This window comes from Leucoraja erinacea, chromosome 22, assembly GCF_028641065.1.
Source record: "Leucoraja erinacea ecotype New England chromosome 22, Leri_hhj_1, whole genome shotgun sequence".
NCBI classification, from domain to species: domain Eukaryota; kingdom Metazoa; phylum Chordata; class Chondrichthyes; order Rajiformes; family Rajidae; genus Leucoraja; species Leucoraja erinaceus.
In genome coordinates this window covers 8,633,094-8,652,766 of record NC_073398.1, presented here as the reverse complement: position 1 = coordinate 8,652,766, position 19,673 = coordinate 8,633,094, and the positions used below count along the sequence as shown (strand labels likewise).

Sequence of the window (19,673 nt, the reverse complement as noted above, 5' to 3'; positions counted from 1 at the left end):
ACACACCCCCACCACATACACAACACACACACACACACACACACACACATACACAACCACACACACACAAACACACACACACACACACACAAACAATCACACTCACACACACACAGACACACACACACACACACACACACACACACACACACACACACACACACACACACACACACACACACACACACACACACACACACACACACACACACACACACACACACACACACACACACACACACACACACACACACACACACACACACACACACACACACACACACACACACACACACACACACACACACACACACAACATCACACACACACACACACACACACACACACACACACACACACACACACACACACACACACACACACACACACACACACACACACACACACACACACACGTGGATAGAAAAGGTTTAGAGGGCTATGGGCCAAACACAGCCAAATGAGACTAGATTAGACAGGGCATCTTGGTCAGTATGAACATTGGGTCAAAGGGCCTGTTTCCATGCTGCAGGACTCTATGATTCCATGAGTATTTTACAGTCTTGTCTCTCTCACATAGAAGCATTTCCCCCACATCCAATCTTCCCTCTGCGGAGGGAATGGGCAGACGACATTTTGGTTCAGGACCTCTTATTGAAGTTCCAGAGTGCCTCCAATACTTTGATTTTTGCTCAACTTTCCTGTGTCTGTTGGTCATTTTGTTCCTGTAAGTGATAAGGCAACAAGTTGATGAACAACTTGCTGCCTCCAGACAAACGAGGAAACAAAATGCTTGAAGCTTTGGTTAAACGAGTCAAGCAGCCGAATGCCCCTCCCCGCCCACATAGTTCACTTAACAACCAGATTAAACCACGATAGACTTCATTTAGATCCAAAACTCTTTGTTCAACGTTGCGTGCACGGTGCCAGTTTGGGGCAGTATTCAGAGTTTCATATATTGTGGAATGTTCTATATCATCGATGAGTAAACTCATTCCCATGCCCCCACCCCCCCGACTCCATTTCTCCCACCTATTCCCCAGTTACTCCTTTCTGCTCCTCTATACACTCGCCTCCCATCCCCAAATCCTCCATTTCCCCTTTTGTCTCCCCGTCTTTCACCTCTCCCTGACCCCTTCCACCCATATCCTTCCCTCTGGCTTCATATTTTACTTCCCTTCTCTCCTTATCTGTTACCCCTTTTGACACACTTTCTTGTTTTTCAGAGTGCTCTGATTTGACTGCCCCAACCCTATTCCTTGGACAGGAGCAATTAAGATGGATGCTTGGAGGTTACCAGGTGATCATCCCTCTCCACAGAGTCCCTCTCTTTACCCACCAGCCCAGGCTCCGTATGGATGGCAATTGGATTGCATGGAAGTAGAAAGTGGTGCACCAACAGCATGGCCTCGGACAATGCCCAGACCAGGCCACATTCAACGGAGCCCAGACGCTGAGAATGCAATGATTCCGCTGCCTAATTATGAAATGGTTTCGCCATCTTACCCACCATTGTATCTGGAGTGTCAGCAAGCCCATCATACACCAGGGACTGCCGGTCATGGATTTGACTTTGGGCAACAAGGCAAAGTGAATCAGGAATTGTTTGTGTCCCCCAGTGCACGAGATGCTTGGGGTACAACATATCTGCAGGAAAATCCTGTTGGTTGGAACCTCCCATCAAACCAAAGTCACCACTATGGACAAGACCCTTCCAGTTTTCAGATGGATCCTGAAGTTGAACGTGCTGCAGCAATGGTAGTGGGAGGTCCACGAGACCTGGCTGCCATGCAAACACCAGGCACCAAAGCTGCCCCCTATCCACTTAGTCCCCAGCAAGTATTATCCCCAAACCCAATGAATGCTGCTCTTCAAATGCCAACTCCATCGAGGCCTTCCTTGGGAAAAATAGGTCCCTTGACGAGTCTTGATTCTCACTGGTTCTCGTTCGACCAGCCAATGCCACCCGTTGTGGCAGAACCTTTCCCGACTCCAGGCGATGCTCATCGCTTCAACTCTGATCTCCAGCAACAGGCAGGTGGTTATCAGCAAGAGTTTACTCCTCAGCTTCAAGATGTCATCCCAGCCGGCCCTCATTCACCCAAACAATCTCCTGCAACTTCTAAAATGGGCCCAAGTAAAGAACCAGAACATCAAATACAGACAGAAAGTATGTTTAACCCTTTCATACAAACACCAAAAACTGATGAAGGTTGCATCTCCCCTGATCCTCCACAGATACCGATTGGTTTTGAGACACTGGGACAATTAGGCACAAACATCAGTGACCAAAGCTCAGGCACTACATCGTTCCCTGAACCACCAAATACTCACAAAACAGATCCTACTTTGAATGAGGCCTGGGGGCTATTTCCACCGGCCTCATCCATGAATTTTCCTCAGCCGGATGTTCGGACGGAGCCAACAATCCCAGTCTCTCCCATCTCCAACCACAAATCATCGCCGCCACCCAGAAAAATCACAGTAAGTAATGTATGGGAATGGGAATGTTATCAATCTGGAAGTGGAGGTTTCATCGGAAACTGACACAAAGTGCTAGAGTCACTCAGCGGGTCAGGCAGCATTTCTGGGAGATAGGTGACGTCTCAGGTAGGGGACCTTCTTCAGACTTCAAAATGTCACCTATCTATGTTCTCCAGGGATGCAGCCTGACCCGCTGAGTAACTTCAGCACTTTGTGTCTTTTTTTTGTAAACCAGCATCAGAGGTTCCTTGTGTCTGCAGTAGGTTTTATCAATGCTTTGGTAATGGTGATATGGTAATAGTCTGGAAGTGGAAGTTTTATCAATCCTGTTAGATATCTGTATTGTCAGAGAGATGCTGCAAATACTGATTTTTTGCAAGTCCTTGATTGTTCAGCTGCAATTAACACTATTCCATTGATCTGACAAAGATGTATAACAGTGTAGTTAGAAAACAGTTAGTGTGGGAACGTTGTGTAGGATAGAACTGCTGATGCTGGTTTAAATAGAAGAAACTCATCGGGTCAGGCAGCATCTGTGGAGAGAAAGAGTAATATCATTGTGTCGCTGTTTGTTGCTCTTGATTACAATATTTGCAGTGTCTTGGGTCTCCAAGAACAAGATGGTGATGTTGAATTGAAATCCATATGTATTAAAATCAATCACTGCTTCTCCTACTATCTAGAGATCCAGAAATAGGCTAGACAGTCAGAACTCCTCTCCCCAGAGTGGAAATGTCAAAGACCAGAAGGCATAGCTTTAAGGTGTGAATACCAATGTTGGAAGGAGATGCATGGGGAAAATGTTTTACACAGAGGGTGGAGGGTGCCTGGAACACGTTGCCACGGGTGATGGTGGAGGCAGATACTATAGAGGCGCTTAAGAGGCTTTTAGATCGGCACATGGATATGCAGGCAGTGGGGGGACATGGATCAAAGGCAGGCAGATGAGAATCGTCTAGCTTGGCATCAATGTAAACAAACAGTGGCACAGCGGTAGAGTTGCTGCTTTACAGCACCAGAGTACCTGGTTCAATCCTGACTACGGGTGCTGTCTGTATGGACTTTGTACGTTTTCCCTGTGACCTGCATGGGTTTTCTCCAGGTGCTCAGGTTTCCTCCCACACCAAATATGTACAGGTGTGCAGTTTAATTGGCTTTGGTAACAATTGTAAATTGTACGGACATTGAGGGCCGAATGGCCCATTCCTGTGCAGCACTGTTCTATGTTCTATGCTCTGTGTACTCAAATAGTTTCAGCTGGGAAAGTTGGGACTGAAAAATAAATTTCCAGCTTTAAATTCTAAACGGGCCTCTCTTGTAGATAAGTCAAACAGCATCAACTGGGCAAGGGAAGATAACAAATTATTCCGCTTTGTAATACATTTTTCATTTGCACTTTTATTAAAACCCAAACACCATAATGTGTCCATAAAGTAGATTAATTGGGCACAATACGCCACTGTACTTCTAATGATGGCCAGTGTACTGAAGGGGTGACTTGCAAGATGAATACTTCACTGGGGGACTGAATCTGGAGCCTTGCTTCACTGCGGCGAGCAGAATAAAGAGAGAGCAGCTCGACAATGACCATTGGCACAGGAGGGAACGAAGGAGCTGAGTAGCTAGTGGGGGGGAGTACTAGCAGGAGATGATAGGAGAATAGAGGGGAGAGGAGAGAGGAGAGCACAGGAGGAGAGAGGAGGGGAGAGCGGAGGAGAGGAAAGGAGAGGAAACAGAGAGGAGAGGAAACAGAGAGGAGAGAAGAGGGCAGGAGAGGAGGGGGGAGGAGAGGGAAGAGGGGAAGGGAGAGAGAGGTGAGGAGGGAAGGGGAGAGAAGAGAAGAGAGAAGAGGAGGAAAGGAGACAAGAGGGGAAGGGAGAGAGGTGAGGAGGGAAGGGGAGAGAGGAGAGGAGGGGAAGTGAGGAGAGGAGATGGGAGGAGATGGGAGAGGAGGGGGAGAGGTGAGGAGAGGATGGGAGGGGAGGGGGGGAAGTGGAGGAGAGGGAAGGAGCGGAGGGTATGGGAGGGGAGGGGAGGGAAGGAGAGGGGAGGAGAGGAGATGGTAGGCGGGGAGGGGAGGGAAGAGAGGAAAGGAGAGAGAGGTGAGGAAGCAGAGAGGAGAGAAGAGAGGAGAGGAGGAAAGGAGAGAAGAGGGAAAGGGGAGAGAGGAGAGGAAGTGAGGAGAGGAGATGGGAGGAGCTGGGAGGGGAGTGGAGAGGAGAGGAGGGGAGTGGAGGGGGGAAAGGGGAGGAGATGAGAGGGAAGAAGGAGAGGGTAGGGGAGGAGAGGAGAGGGGAGGTGAGGGTAGAGGAGGAGAGAGGAAGGGAGGAGAGGGGCGAATAGGAGCGAGGAGCACGGATACACATGGCTTGATGACAAGATCATTATGAAATCAGTGTGGATGCTCTGATGAATGCAGCCTGCAAATGAAACTGATTAGCAAGTGAAGTACAGAGAGATGGTTGAGAGAAAGCGTGTTGAAAACAAGGTTGATACGTGGGATTTTAGGCTTGAGGCACTCTGTGTTACCGTGGAAACACAGACCCCATCCAAAATCTTTGGTTATCTCTCTAGTCCGTGCAGTAACATGAAAGTGTTGACAATGTGAACAAGCGGTGCTATTGAGCCAGTGATTTGTTGGGCTGGATTATCCTCCATAGGATGAGGCAGCGATGTGGACCAAATTAACCAGCGACGCTGGTTAAAAAAGACACAGAGTGCTGGAGTAACTCGGCGGGTCAGGCAGCATCTGTGGAGAACATGGATAACAGAAGCTTTTGGTCAGGACCTTTCTTCGTTGCTACCCAAACGCCTCCCAATCCCTCCTCCCCGATTTTAATCCTGCTTGAAAGGTGTAATTAACTAACAGAGACGGTTATTGCAATCTTTACGATGCTGACTTCACCAATAATGACGTTTTTTTAGTTTTTAAAGAGCCAATCTTCTATTCACAAGCCAACTAAACCCCTGCCTCACCTGTATCCACCTATCACTTACCAGGCTTTCTCACTCCCCCACCTCTCTTTTCCAACTTTCGTCCCCCCCCACTACAATCAGTCTGGAGAATGGCCCCGAGCCAAAACTTTGTCTGTTCATTACGTGTACAGATGCTGCCTGACCCCCTGAGTTCCTCCAGCACTTTGTGTTTTGCTCAAGACCCCAGCATCTGCAGTTACTTGTGTCTCCATCTCTCTAATCTGGAGAACATATATATCTGAAGAAGGGTTTCAACCCAAAACGTTCCCTATTTCCTTCGCTCCATAGATGCTGCCTCACCCGCTGAGCTTCTCCAGCATTTTTGTCTACCTTCGATTTTCCAGCATCTGCAGTTCTTTCTTAAACATTTTGTCTACTCCACTGCGAAATCTCCTCAAGGTATGCCTACTCTGTCTCCTCTCTCCGAAGACAGTTTAACAACCTCCTCTCTCACTGCCCCCCCCCTCTGTGATTCCCCCTTCCCTCCAAATCTACGACTACATCCTAACCCAGACCCGATACCACAGCCATGTTTGCTTTCAGTCTGAAGAAGGGTTTTGATCCGAAACGTTGCCTATTTTCTTCGCTCCATAGATGCATGGAGTTTGTGCGTTCTCCCTGTGACTGCATGGGTTTTCTCAGGGTGCTCCGGATTCCTCCCACGCTCCAAAGACGTACAGGTTTGTAGGTTAATTGGCTTCTGTAAATTGTCTAATATCTCTAATCCTTTGGTGGACATTAAGTAATAGTATTTCAACGTGTAGTTACACTTGTTCAATAATGTTCTGGATAGCATAACTAAACTCAAGGAAGTTCTAGCATATATGTATAACTGGAGTCACAAGGAACTGCAGATGCTGGAATCTTGAGCAAGACACAAACTGCTGGAGTAACTCAGCTGGTCAGGCAGCATCTGTGGAGGGGTATGGACAGGCAACGTTTCAGTTCGAGACCCTTCTTGAGATTCCTTCCCCGTACATGTAGCCTGTTGGGTTCGTCACACCCCTCCCGAACACCAACATCATCGGCCATCACGCAGTGGAGTGTGATTGTCCTCCTGGTGGCACCTTTTTCTGGGTCTTGAGACGGTTGACCCGAAACATCACCCATCCTTTATCTCCGGGGAAGCTGCCTGACCAGCTGAGTTACCCCAGCACTTTGGGTCTGTCTTTGTCACTAATTCCATGTTGTCCTTTATTCCTGCTCACAGTCCTCTACTTCCTTCGATTCGAAAGACGAGGCTTCAAAGTGTCGCCAGGTGTCGCTGCTGCACAAACACGAGGGGAGCAACAAGGAGTCTGCCATCTTCTGCGACTTCATAAAGCTGTAAGTCTTGAATGCCCAACCACATCCCACCACCCACACCGCCCAGCCATGCCCGCCCGCAGTCTGATAAAGTGCATGGCTCCAGGATCGGCCTCTTCAGCTGTTTCTGGACCGACAGAGAGGACCCACCAGGAGGACAATCCCACGATGATGAGTGATGGCTGATGATGATGGAGATGATGATGTTCGGCGGGGATATGACACCCTAGGCTCCGGTCCTCGAATCCCACGCTGTTAGTTATACAAAGTCAATAGTGCTATATTTATCACATACACTGTACAGTGAAACTCTTTTTGCATGTATTGCACACGTGGGCACTGGCATTTATGGCGCCATTATTCAAAGTCCAAAGTCTGGTCGGCCCATCCGGCCATCTTTGTGTCCCGGGGGCGCCTCCGACAGTCGACCTTGAAGGTACTGGAGGCATTACTCCGGATCACCTTCCCGCCGACCCATGTTCCTCACATCCGACGACTTTAGCCCCCTCCCTGTTACGCCGACCACCAAGCCTTCGGGCGGGTTCTTGGTCCCGTTGACCGATGAACCTTCCGGGCGGGCACCGCGGGAGTGACACCTCAGGAAGGCCTCCTCGGGAAGTACAGGTCCACCATCGATTTTCCGGCACCCTTGGTTCCAGGGCCTTTCTGGATTATCTGTTTTGTTGGATCAACAGAGGTCACGGCCTGGGGGGGGGGGGGAGGGTTTGAGGTATTGACCCCGCCGATCGACCGCGGAAGTCGGCTATCAGAACAGACCTGCCGGCTCCAGCCAGGCTGGAACTCCAGAGCCCCAGTTGTAGGCAGCAAATTCGACATGGCGATCAGAGCAGAAGTTCCGATGAGGTCGAGATCAACGGGCTTACCCTGCCTAGGCACTGCATTTTTGGAGGGATTTCTGTGGGGGGAGGGGGGAGTGGGAAAGGGGGGGGAGGGGGGATTTTGTTCGGTTCAAAGAGAGGGCCAGACCACTAAGTTGCTGTAAAAGTGGTGGTGTACCTGTATGTTAGACCTTCCTTGAGTTCAGTTGTCTAAACGTGAACATTACTGGATAGGGATAAATACCAGACAATAAATACTTTACATTATGTTGACAAGAACAGAAATTGTGACGCATCTTGTTTCTTTGAACATCGAGACTTAAATGGGGATATAAGACCATAAGACCATTAGGCAATTCGGCCCATCGAGTCTGCTCCGCCATTCAATCATGGTTGACCTATTTTGCCCTCTCAACCACATTCTCCTGCCTTCTCCCCATAACCTTTGACACCCGTACAAATCAAGGACCGATCAATCTCCGCTTGAAAAATACCCAATGACAGCCTCCACAGCCGGCTGTGGCAATGAATTCCACACATTCACCTTTTATTCTGAGGCTGAGTTATTTGAGGGGCTATCTCGTGAATTCCATCTCACAGTTTCCTCATTGGGTTCCATTTCCGTTTTTTTAACTCTCTGATCTTTAAGCATACCCTTTATATATCAATACTCGGGAGAAGAATTGAACACAGGGGAGAGAAAAGACTTTGCCTTCCATCACAGTGAGGAGGAGATCCACTGAGATGGATGTTGGTGTTAATTGTGTGGTTGTGTGTCTTGGTTCTTTTCTTGTTGTATGACTGCAGAAACCAAATTTCGTTTGAACTTCATTTGAGGGTCAAATGACAATAAATAAATTGCATAATAATTGTATAATGGTTCACGCATAGGTTTATTATGTCACAACCTTTGTTTTGCATGCTATCCAATCAAATCTGATATAACCATGCATAAATAGTCAAACTCAAGTACAATAGGTAGAGCAAAGGAGAAGATACACTACTGAATATAGTTCTCAACATTGTAGCGCATCAGTTCCAGAGACAAAGTCCAATGTTCCCAAAGGGGTAGAGGTGAATCGGACAGTACCCTAGTTTATGGAAGGACCATTCAGAAGCCCGGTCACTGAAGGGAAGAAGCTATTGCTGAGTCTGGTGGCATGCACTATCATGCTTCTGTATCTTCTGCTCGTTGGGAGCGGGGAAAAAGAAGGAATGACCTGGCTGTGACAAGTCTTCGTTTGGTGCTTGGTAGCGTGAAGTGTAGATGGAGTCGATGGTGGGGCGTCTGGTACGGGTGATGGACTGGGCTACATCCAAAGCATTCTGCAATTTCTTGTGGTCTTGGGCAGAGCTGTTCCAAGTTGTGATACAACTGGACTGTATACTTTCAATGGTGCATCTGTAGAAGTTTGTAAGACTCATTGGAGACATGCTGAATTTCCTCAGTCTCCTGAGAAAGTAGAGGCATTTGTGTACTTTGCTGGATGTGGCATCTATGTGGTGGGTCCACGATAGATCGTTGGTAATATTAATACCAAGTTCTCAACCATTTCCTTTGGAGTCATAAAGTAATACAGTGTGGTCCTGACACCATGTCACTATGCTCTCTATTTCTCTTGTGTATTCCTGCCTCGCTGTTGTTCGTGATCCGGCCCGCCACAGTGGTGTCGTCCTCAAACATGTAGATGGGGTTAGAGGAGACGTTGACTGCACAGTCGTGAGTGTGTTAGGGAGTACAGTCGTGGACTGAGAATGCATCCTTGTGGTGTTGAGAATTACTGTGGAGGAGGTGTTGTTGCCCCTCCTCACTATTACCACAGGAGAACCCCGTTCCACAAACAGGCAATTCAATAAGCATGTAGGAAGGAACTGCAGATGCTGGATTAAACCGAAGACGGACAGAAAAAAGCTGGAGTAACCCAGCGAGACAGGCAGCATCTCTGGAGAGAAGGAATGGATGACATTTCAGGTCGAGACCCTTCTTTTGTTCTTCAGTCTGAAGAAGAATCACGACCCAAAACATCACCTATCCCATCTCTCCAGAGATGCTGCCTGTCCCGCTGGTTTACTCCAGCATTTTGTGTTTATCCTAGGCAATAAAATAATTTAACTTAAAAAATATCATTGGATTAATGGACAAAGCATTCAGAGTTTTGAACACTGCCATCAGGCCAGGTATATGCGCTGGGTAGATTTTATAAATGAGTACCTCCAGAACGAAAGGATTAGCTGACCTCTGCATATATTAGCACAACTCAGGAGCACTAGTTTGTAAAATCTATCCTAATCTCAACTCCGGCAGCTAATCGCCACCAATCAAGAAATCTTTAAATTTAATTTAGTTTTGTTAATGACCCTCTGCTCTCATTTCCTGGCCTTGTTTATATGTTTCTTTGAGTGCTTTAAGCTGTTTCAGCATTTACTATCCTGGTCCATGTTTACCGAAGTGTTCGCAGCTATCTATTATTTTGCTTTGCTTGTTCACTTTCAATCAGTCTGCAAATGATCTTCATCATTCACTCCACCTTGGGAAGATTCTGTCCTCTATTTTCAATGAGCTGTGAGGCCAAGCCACAAGATTTGTCATTAGATCACGGGTGGAGGAAGTGCCCATTATTATCAATTGTCCACTGTAACTGAGTGAGGGGGGAAGAAGGGGGGGGGGGGGGGGGGATAATGTATTGTTTTGTATTGTATTGTATTCAAATTTATTGTCATTGTCTCAATTTGAGACAACGAAATGAATTTCCCTTACAGGCAGTATCATAAAAAAAATCACAAAAAAAATAAAAATAATAATAATAAATAATAAAAAACATATTAAAAATAAAATTGAAATTGAATAAAAAAAAAAAAAAAAAAAAAAGCACATACACAGAAAGTCCACGACACAACATAACATAAATGGCACCAAGGTGAGGATGGCACCATAGTCCAGCCAGCCTCCCCTCCGTGTTCATCCGTGGTCGGGGCCTTCTGAGCACCCGCAGTCGCTTGGGATACAGTTTAACCCAAGGGAAGAAGTGTAGTGATGGGTTAACCCAGGGGGGGGATTCACATCCGGTGGGCCGCAGAGTCCCCGGCACCACACGCGATGCACCAGGGACGGGCCCGGTACTCACGCCATCTTCATGCCACTCCCTCTCTCCCGCCCCACAACAGGTGGCTCCCACCGCGCGGCACCAGCTCACTGGGGAACTAGCGGTGGTAGGGGAAGTGGAGAGGGGGTGCAAACGGGAGCCTCGGTCCGCTATAATTGAAATTCGCTATATACAGTATAAAGGTAGACACAAAATGCTGGAGTAACTCAGCGGGACAGGCAACATCTCTGGAGAGAAGGAATGGGTGTCGTTTCGGGTCGAGACCCTTCTTCAGACCTGACATGAAACGTCACCCATTCCTTCTCTCCAGAGATGCAGCCTGTCCCGCTGAGTTACTCCAGCATTTTGTGTTTGCCTTTGATTTAAAGCAGCATGTGCAGTTCTTTCCTACACATTTTGTCCACTATATAAAGGTCCGTTATTGCGAGCATTTAATGTATATCCGTTTCACTCCAATCTTCATCCTCTCCCCAGCATTCTGCTCTCTCGGGAATAGATTTCCAGGATTCATCCCTCCAGTTCAGGAATACTCAAGGTCATAGACTACGGGAGCAGTCTGCATGGACTTTGTGCGTTCTCCCTGTGACTGCCTGGGTTTTCTCAGGGTGCTCCGGATTCCTTCCACGTTCCAAAGACGTACAGGTTTGAAGGTTAATTGGCTTCTGTAAATTGTCCCTAGTGTGTAGGATAGAACTATTGAAAGGGTGATCGCTGGCTGGTGCGGACTCGGTTGGCCGAAGGGCCTGTTTCTACGCTCTGTCTCTTAACGATACTAAAACTACAAACCAATATTGTCTAACTTTGTTCATAAGTTGCACAGGGGAAGGGGAAAGGAATCTTCAAAGGATTGTTCTTCAAACACATCCGATGCAGCTGGTAGAGCCGCTGCCTCACCGTGCCAGAGATCCTGGGTTCAACCCTGACCTCCGGTGCTGTCAGTGTGTGGAGTTTACACGTTGTGGCCATGTGGGATTCCTCTGGGTGATCCAGTTTTCTCCCACATCCCTGAGGCGTACAAGTTGGCAGGGTATTTGGCCTGGAGTCACACAGTCACGCAGTCTTGCCCCATGGCCCCACTGGTCCACGCTGAGTAAAATGCCTCCTCTACACTAGTCCCACCTGTATTTATAACCATATAACCATATAACAATTACAGCATGGAAACAGGCCATCTCGGCCCTACAAGTCCGTGCCGAACAACTTTTTTTTCCCCTTAGTCCCACCTGCCTGCACTCATACCATAACCCTCCATTCCCTTCTCATCCATATGCCTATCCAATTTATTTTTAAATGATACCAATGAACCTGCCTCCACCACTTCCACTGGAAGCTCATTCCACACCGCTACCACTCTCTGAGTAAAGAAGTTCCCCCTCATATTACCAGTAAACTTCTGTCCCTTAATTCTGAAGTCATGTCCTCTTGTTTGAATCTTCCCTATTCTCAAAGGGAAAAGCTTGTCCACATCAACTCTGTCTATCCCTCTCATCATTTTAAAGTTCTATCAAGTCCCCCCTTAACCTTCTGCGCTCCAGAGAACAAAGACCTAACTTATTCAACCTATCTCTGTAACTTAGTTGTTGAAACCCAGGCAACATTCTAGTAAATCTCCTCTGTACTCCCTCTATTTTGTTGACATCCTTCCTATATTTGGCCAATATCCCTCTAAACCTTTCCTGCCATCAGTATGAGTAGGGAGTGGATGAGAAAGTGGGATAACAGAGAACTCATGTGAATGGGTGATCAATGGTCGGCATGGACTTGATGGCAGCAAAGGGCCTATTTCCATGCTGTGTGAATCTATGACTAGGTGAAATAACTCACTAACCTGCATGTCCTTGGGATGTGGAATGGTCAGCATGGACACAGTGGGCCGAAGGGCCTGTTTCTGTGCTGTATCTCTAAACTAAACTAACCTAAATTGGGGAGAAATCGTTACAAAGTCAGCAAAACCTAATCACGTGGATCAGCACTTAAAACCTTTCAGTCAAATGGATTGATTCAAGAGGCTTTTAACGCATGAAAGCCTTATTGAGCTGTGCTCAGTACTGACCTCAGAGCCTGTCCAGGTGGCTTGCAGTTCTCAGAAAAGATAACCATGAACATATTTAAAAATCAAAAAAAAAAAATTGCAGTTGCTGAAAATCAGGAGTAAATATTGAAAATGCTGAGGTCACCAGGGAGATTAGATACCATCTGTGGACAGGAGAACCGAGCTGACATTTCTGGCCACTGATCTTCCATCTGAGCAGCTGCCAAGTTTCTCCGGTTATGAAAGCTATGAAAGATGTCCAGTCTTTTCATTTTACCGATACTGTTAACTCTGTCGTACTTTTCCTTCTCCCCACTCCCGTCACACAGAAGATGGGTAGCACGGGCTCGGTGGGCCGAAGAGCCTGTCTCCTGGCTTTATCTCTAAACTAAACTGAAACTACAAACCAATGTTGTCCCATGTTGGACAAGGTGAAAGGAATCTGCAAAAGACAGCGCTTCAAACAAATCTGTTGGCGCTGCACAGTAGCGCAGCTGGTAGAGCCGCTGCCTCACAGCGCCAGAGACATGGGTTCGATCCTGACCTCAGGCGCTGTCTGTCTGTCCGTGTGTGTGGAGTTTGCACCTTCTCTCTGTGGCCGTGTGGGTTTCCTCCGAGTGCACTGCTTTCCCCCGACATCCCAATGAAATCAGGGTTCGTCGTTTAATTTGGTCTCTGTAAATTTGTGTAGGGACTCTTTGTGGAAGTGGGACAACATAGAACTAGTGTGAACGGGTGATCGATGGTCGGCGCGGACACGGCAGTTCGAAGGGCCTGCAACCATGATGTATCTCTGAACTAAACTAAAGATACAGAGGCTTGAAATGTGCCACCAGAGTCCGGCAGATTCAGGAGCAGCTTCTTCCCCCCTGTTATCAGGCTTCTGAACTGTCTTTCCTGTAAACTAGGGTACTGTCCTGATGCTCCAGTCTATCTGATTGACATTGGCCTTTTTTTCAGGAACACATGCACTACAATGCTGAAAACTATATTTGACACTCTGTATCTTTCCCTTCACTCGACCTGTTTTGCGTTAGGCTTCATTGTATTCATGTATGTCATGTATTTCTGATCTGATTACATAGCTCGTACAGCAAAGCTTTACATCGTAACTCCGGACACTTGACAATAATAAACCTAAGTCATGTTTATCTTTTGTTTAAATATCTGGTTTATTTCTTTGACATAGTTAGTGGGCCACAAAACAGAGTCAAGTATTTTATTGAGGACACAAGGAACAGTCGATGCTGGTTTACAAAGAAAGACACAAAGTGCTGGAGTAACTATGTGGGTCGGGCAACATCTCTGGAAAACGTGGATAGAAGGGAGTTTCGGCCCAGGACCTTTCTTCAATAATTTCTTCAACATGACCTCCCGGTGGCTCAGCACTCAACTCCCCCTCCCACTTCGTATCCGACCTCTCTGTCCTGGGTCTCCTCCATGGCCAGAGCGAGTAACACCGGAAATTGGAGGAACTTAGGGAGTCTGCATCCTGGGGGCATGAACATTGAATTCTCCCAATTTTGTTAGTCCTTGCTGCGTCCTCCCCTTCCTCAGCCCTCCTGCTGTCTCCACCCATCCCCCAGCCTTCGGGCTCCTCCTCCTTTTTCCTTTCTTCTCCCCGCCTCCCCCCACCCCGATCAGTCTGAAGAAGGGTTTCGGCCCGAAACGTTGCCTATTTCCATCGCTCCATAGATGCTGCTGCACCCGCTGAGGTTCTCCAGCTTTTTTGTGTACCTTTCTTCAATAAATTGGGTTGCAATATTTCGGGTTGGGACTCTTCTTTAGGGAACCGACCCGAAACGTCACCTATCCATGTTCTCCAGAGAAGCTGCCTGACCCGTTCAGTTACCCCAGCACCTTGTGTCTTTTCAAGTATTTTACTGGTTGAATGACAACAAATTCAGGTTTTCCTCTGTCTCTCTTTCTCGTATTTATTGTTGTGTTTTTTCTTGCTCAGGTTGGCGGCTAAATACCCGAGTTCCGAGACCCAGTCCAACTCCGGTCTGATGCCCAGCATTATCTCCCCATTTCGCGACGAGCTACTCTGGGTCTGCGGTATCCCCCTAACCATCGTGTCAGAGGCTTTTACAGAGCCAATGCAAGCATTCCCATACGGTTGGTGCCTGTTTTACATACAATTAATCTTATTTTACAAACGCCAAAGGCCATACTCTCTTATAGAACATAAGGTCACAAGTGAAAGGAGCAGTATTAGCCCATTCGGCCCATCACATCTACACCGCCATTCAATCATGGCTGATCTATCTCTCCCTTATAACCCCATTCTTCTGCCTTCTCTCCATAACCCCTGACACCCGTGCTAATCAAGAATCTTTCAATCTCTGCGGTAAAAATATCCATTGACTTGGCCTACACAGCCTTCTGTGGCAAAGAATTTTACAGATTCACTTATGATGCGCCTATCCAAAAGCCTCTTAAACACCACTATCGTATCTGTCTCCACCCCAGGCAGCATGTTCCAGGCACCCAACATCCTCTGTGTAAAAAAACGTCCTGCAAATCTCATAGTCATAGTCATACAGCATGTAAACTGAACCTTTGGCCCAACTTGTCCACACCAACCAACAAGTCCCATCTCCTTTAAACTTGGCCCCTCCCATTTTTAATTTATGCCTTCTCGTGTTGGACATTTTTGCCTGGGAAAAAGGTTCTGAACGTCTAGCCTATCTATGCCTCTCATAAATCTGGATACTTCCATCAGGTCTCCCCTCAACATCTGAAACTACAGGGGAAAAGAATCCAAGTTTGTCCAACCTCTCCATACAACTAGTCAAGAGTGTTTTACTGTCATACTAGACCCAGTGCAGACCCGTTGAGTCTGCTCCCAACGCATCCATTCCCTACCCGTAGCCCCCACGGGAGAAGTGGTCCCACAACTCAACCCATTGCCAAACATAAGATTCCAGCATTCACCTGCCTCCCCCAGCACTGGACTTGGAAAAAAAATCTCACTTGCACTTCCCCAATTGCAATACCAATTGACCCTCCCCCTCCTGTTCTGCCAGGAGCTATGATGGCAACATTGTTGCAAATGTCAGGTGCACTTGCTGTGATATGCCATTGAGCTGAAAAGTTCAGAGTGTTCCTGTCTTGCAATTTTGTATCAAAGTGTGTTGGAAGCTGTGAGGAATGATTTTAACAGTAAAAATGGTTTTAAATTCAAAGTCTTTTGATATTTTGAAACATTTTCAGTTATGTCGAGTAATAAAGCATGAAATGTTCAGATAAGGTGATTCCGGCCTCGACGGGAAAAATGTCAACCGGACTATGTAAAAATGTTATCGTTACCGTGTAGTGTTTTCGTGAAGATGTAAAGAAACACACATGTACACAAGATCAGCGTTTTAATAAGTATATGATATGATGTACCTAAATGGAACAATGAAGTTCTTATTTGCAGCAGCCCAACAGATCTGAAAACACAGTAACACAGTACTTAATAGATGATATAGTTAAAAAAAATGTTCAATAAATACAAAAACATCAAAAACAAAGTCCCTATCTAATGCCCTTTATTCCAGGCAGCATTCTGGTAAAGGGCATAAAATGCTGGAGTAACTATTTAAACTATTTAGACAAATCTATTGGAGACACAAAGAACTGCAGATGCTGTTTATTACACAAAAGGACACAAATTGCTGGAGTCACTCGGCAGGTCAGACAGCATATCCAGAGACACGGAACTATATCAAGACTGAAGAATGTCACCTATCCATGTTCTCCAGAGATACTGCCTGACCAGATGAGTTACTCCTGCACTTTGTGTATTTTTGGGTATAACAGCATCTGGAGTTCCTTGTTTCAGCATTCTGGTAAACCCCTTAGCGGGGTGAAGGGCCTGTTCCTGAGCTGCACTTTCTGTTAGACAAGCATGTAGCTACCTCAGTTGAGCCGACACATATATTAAAGTAAGAACCCCTAAAGCAGGCCAAATGCAAAGCAAATTCTCTTTGCTCTGGCCCAGCAAGTGAGTTATAAATAGAACACTGTGCAGAAGGCAATTAAGTGTGAAGAAATGACCTTCCCATGGGATGCTATTTCAGCGTTAGTGGCCCAATACTGTCGTTCATTTTGAGCTAAAAATTAACGTGTGTATTTTCAGCCCTCTCACAATGTTAATTTAAAATCGATCTGACGTTTCAACGTGCGTGGTGAATTGTTTGACCGCAGCTGGTCTTCAAATCCCACTTCAGCTTGAAGTGAATAGGAATAGGATGGCCCAATGGTGCAGCGGGTAGAGCTGTTACCTCACAGGGCCACAGACCCGGGTTCGATCCTGACCTGCCCGTGGGGAGTTTGCACGTTCTCCCCGTGGTCATGTGGGTTTTCTTCGGGTGCTCTGGTTTCCTTCCACATTCCAATGACGTACAGGTTTGTAGGTTAATGGACATCTGTAAAATTGCAAATTGGCCCTGGTGAGACGGAGAGGGCTAGTTTATGGGGGTGATCGCCAGTTGGCGAGGACTTAGTGGGCCAAAGGGCCTGGTTCCACGCGGTATCTCAAAAGTAAATGTATTTCCACTATTACAGCATGGAAACTGGCCCTTCAGCCCAACTCGCCCATGCTGATCAAAATGTCCTATCTAAGCCCTAGGTTTAGATTTGTATACATGTACCTGTCAAAGACTTATAAATATTGTTACTGCACCTGTCTCAACTACCTCATCGCAGTGTTGCAGATGGTAGAGCTGCTACCTCACAGCATCATAGACCCGTGTTTGATCCTGATCTCTGTGGAGTTTACACGTTCTCCCTGCAACCGCGTGGGTTTCCTCCGGGCGCTCCGGTTTCCTCCCACACTGTTTTGATATCTGTCTGCTTATAAAATAAGTAAGCTAGTACATAATGTACAGAGAAAGATGGCTGCGCACACACTTGTGTTGGAATCAAACACAGGAATGATTTATTTCCAAGTCAAAGGTCACTGACTGATTTACTGAGCATGTGCGAGAATGAGCACAGCTCATATGCATAAGTTTCAGGGATATTGCCACACACATCCCAAAGACGTCTGAATTTGTAGGTTAATTTACCTCTGTGAATTCACCCCGACTGTGTAGGGAGTGGATGTGAAAGTGGGATAACATAGAATTTGTGTGAACGGGTAATCGATTGTCGGTGTGGACTCGGTGGGCCAAAGGGTCTGTTTCCATGCCAGGTGGAAAGGGATGGAGGGTAGGGGAAAGATAGTGGGTGTGCATGTCCATAATTTTGTTGGAGACACAAACGGCAGCAGATGCTGAAATCTTAAGCAGGAAACAAACTGCATTGGTGGTAGATACAGTCTGAAGAAGGATCCCAAGCTGAAACATCATCTGACTGTGGAAACAAAGAACAGCAGAGGCTGGTTAATGCACAAAGTGACAGAAATTGCTGGAGTAACGCAGCAGGTCAGGCAGCACCTCTGGAGAACATGTGTACGAAGGAACTGCAGATGCTGGTTTACACTGAAGATAGACACAAAATCCTGGGGTAACTCAGCGGGTCAGGCAGAAAATGGGGCCCAAAACGTCATCTATTCCTTTTCTCCAGCGATGATGCCTGACCCGCTGAGTTACTCCAGCATTTTGTGTTTATCTTTGGAGAACATGGATAGGTGACGTTTCGGGTCGGGACGTCTGTTCCCTCCACCTGCTGCCTGACCCACTGAATTCCTCCTCCAGCTGCTTATTTTCTTTCTTCGGTTGACTTTATAATAATGATTTGTATCAATGGTTGAGAGTACTGCCAAAAACTGAGAAGCTTTTAAACACGTTGATCCTCTTTAATCTTTCCAGCTGGCTCTACGGTCGAGGAACTGATTCGTGCCACGCTGTGCGATGCCCAACAAAGTGCTGAGGACAGCAACGATTATGTTTTAAAGCTCTGCGATACTAAGGAAGTTTTGCAGAAGTAAGTTGATTGGAATTGATTTGTTTTTGCCGAATGAATTAAAGTATAAAATAAAATTCATGGACAGGGCGACACGGTGGCGCAGCAGTAGAGTTGCCGCATTACAGCACGTGCAGCGCCGGAGACCCGGGTTCGATCCCGACTACGGGTGCTGTCCGAACAGAGTTTGTACGGTTTCATCCCACAGTCCAAAGATGTACAGGTTTGTAGGTTAATTGGAATAAGTGTAAATTGGAATAAGTGTCAAGTATAAATGGTCCCTAGTGTGTGTAGGATAGAGTTAATGTGTGGGGATAGCTGGTCGGTGCGGACCGAAGGTCCTGCCTCTGCGATGTATCTCTAAACTAAAATGAAAGTTTCTTCCCAGCTGGTGTCAGGCAACTGAATCATCCTCCCACAACCAGAGAGCAATCCCAAACTACTATCTGCCTCTTTGGTGGCCCTCGGACTATCCTTGAATGGCCTTACCTTGCTGGCCTTACCTTGCACTAAATGTTATTCCCTTATCGTGTATCTACACACTGTAAATGGATCGATTGTAATCACGTATTGTCTTTCTGCTGACTGGTTAGCACGCAACAAAGGCATTTCACTGTACCTCGGTACTCGTGTCAATAAACTAAACTGAACTAAACTGAACCAAAGAAAATGGATATGCATGTCGGTCTGACATTCCCATAGAGGAGAGTTAAAACAATGTACCCAATGTAATGGATGGATTGGGAATTTTTTAGACCGAGACCAATGGATTATATCAGAGACCGGGGATAATGAGTTACAGTACAGAGGCAAGTAAGGCAAATGGTCCCATGCAGGCAAGAAACTCGAAATTGATGAGATTAAACAGTGCGCTGTCTGCATCTTGAATCTGCAAACTAGTTACTGCACCTGTAGAACTTGAAAGACCATGAACCAATGCCTCATTGCCTGATCCAATTAACATTTCATTTTCCAGTTGCACAAACCTCTAACTAAGTTACCCGTAAATCTAGTTGGAAAGGTGTTGCGTCTAATTTG

General features: G+C 46.6%; 1 protein-coding gene across 2 annotated transcripts in view; it reads left to right on the top strand.

Moving 5' to 3' along the window:
- LOC129707687 (phosphatidylinositol 4-phosphate 3-kinase C2 domain-containing subunit beta-like) overlaps positions 1–19,673 on the top strand; it is a 177,868-nt gene that overhangs the window by 7,627 nt on the left and 150,568 nt on the right. For both annotated transcript variants that reach the window (XM_055652882.1, XM_055652883.1), the window contains exons 2-5: positions 1,227–2,484; positions 6,671–6,786; positions 14,701–14,858; positions 18,542–18,656. In XM_055652882.1, the coding sequence (XP_055508857.1) occupies positions 1,279–2,484; positions 6,671–6,786; positions 14,701–14,858; positions 18,542–18,656 (1,595 nt within the window). In that variant the 5' untranslated portion in view covers positions 1,227–1,278. The remainder of the gene's footprint in view (positions 1–1,226; positions 2,485–6,670; positions 6,787–14,700; positions 14,859–18,541; positions 18,657–19,673) is intronic.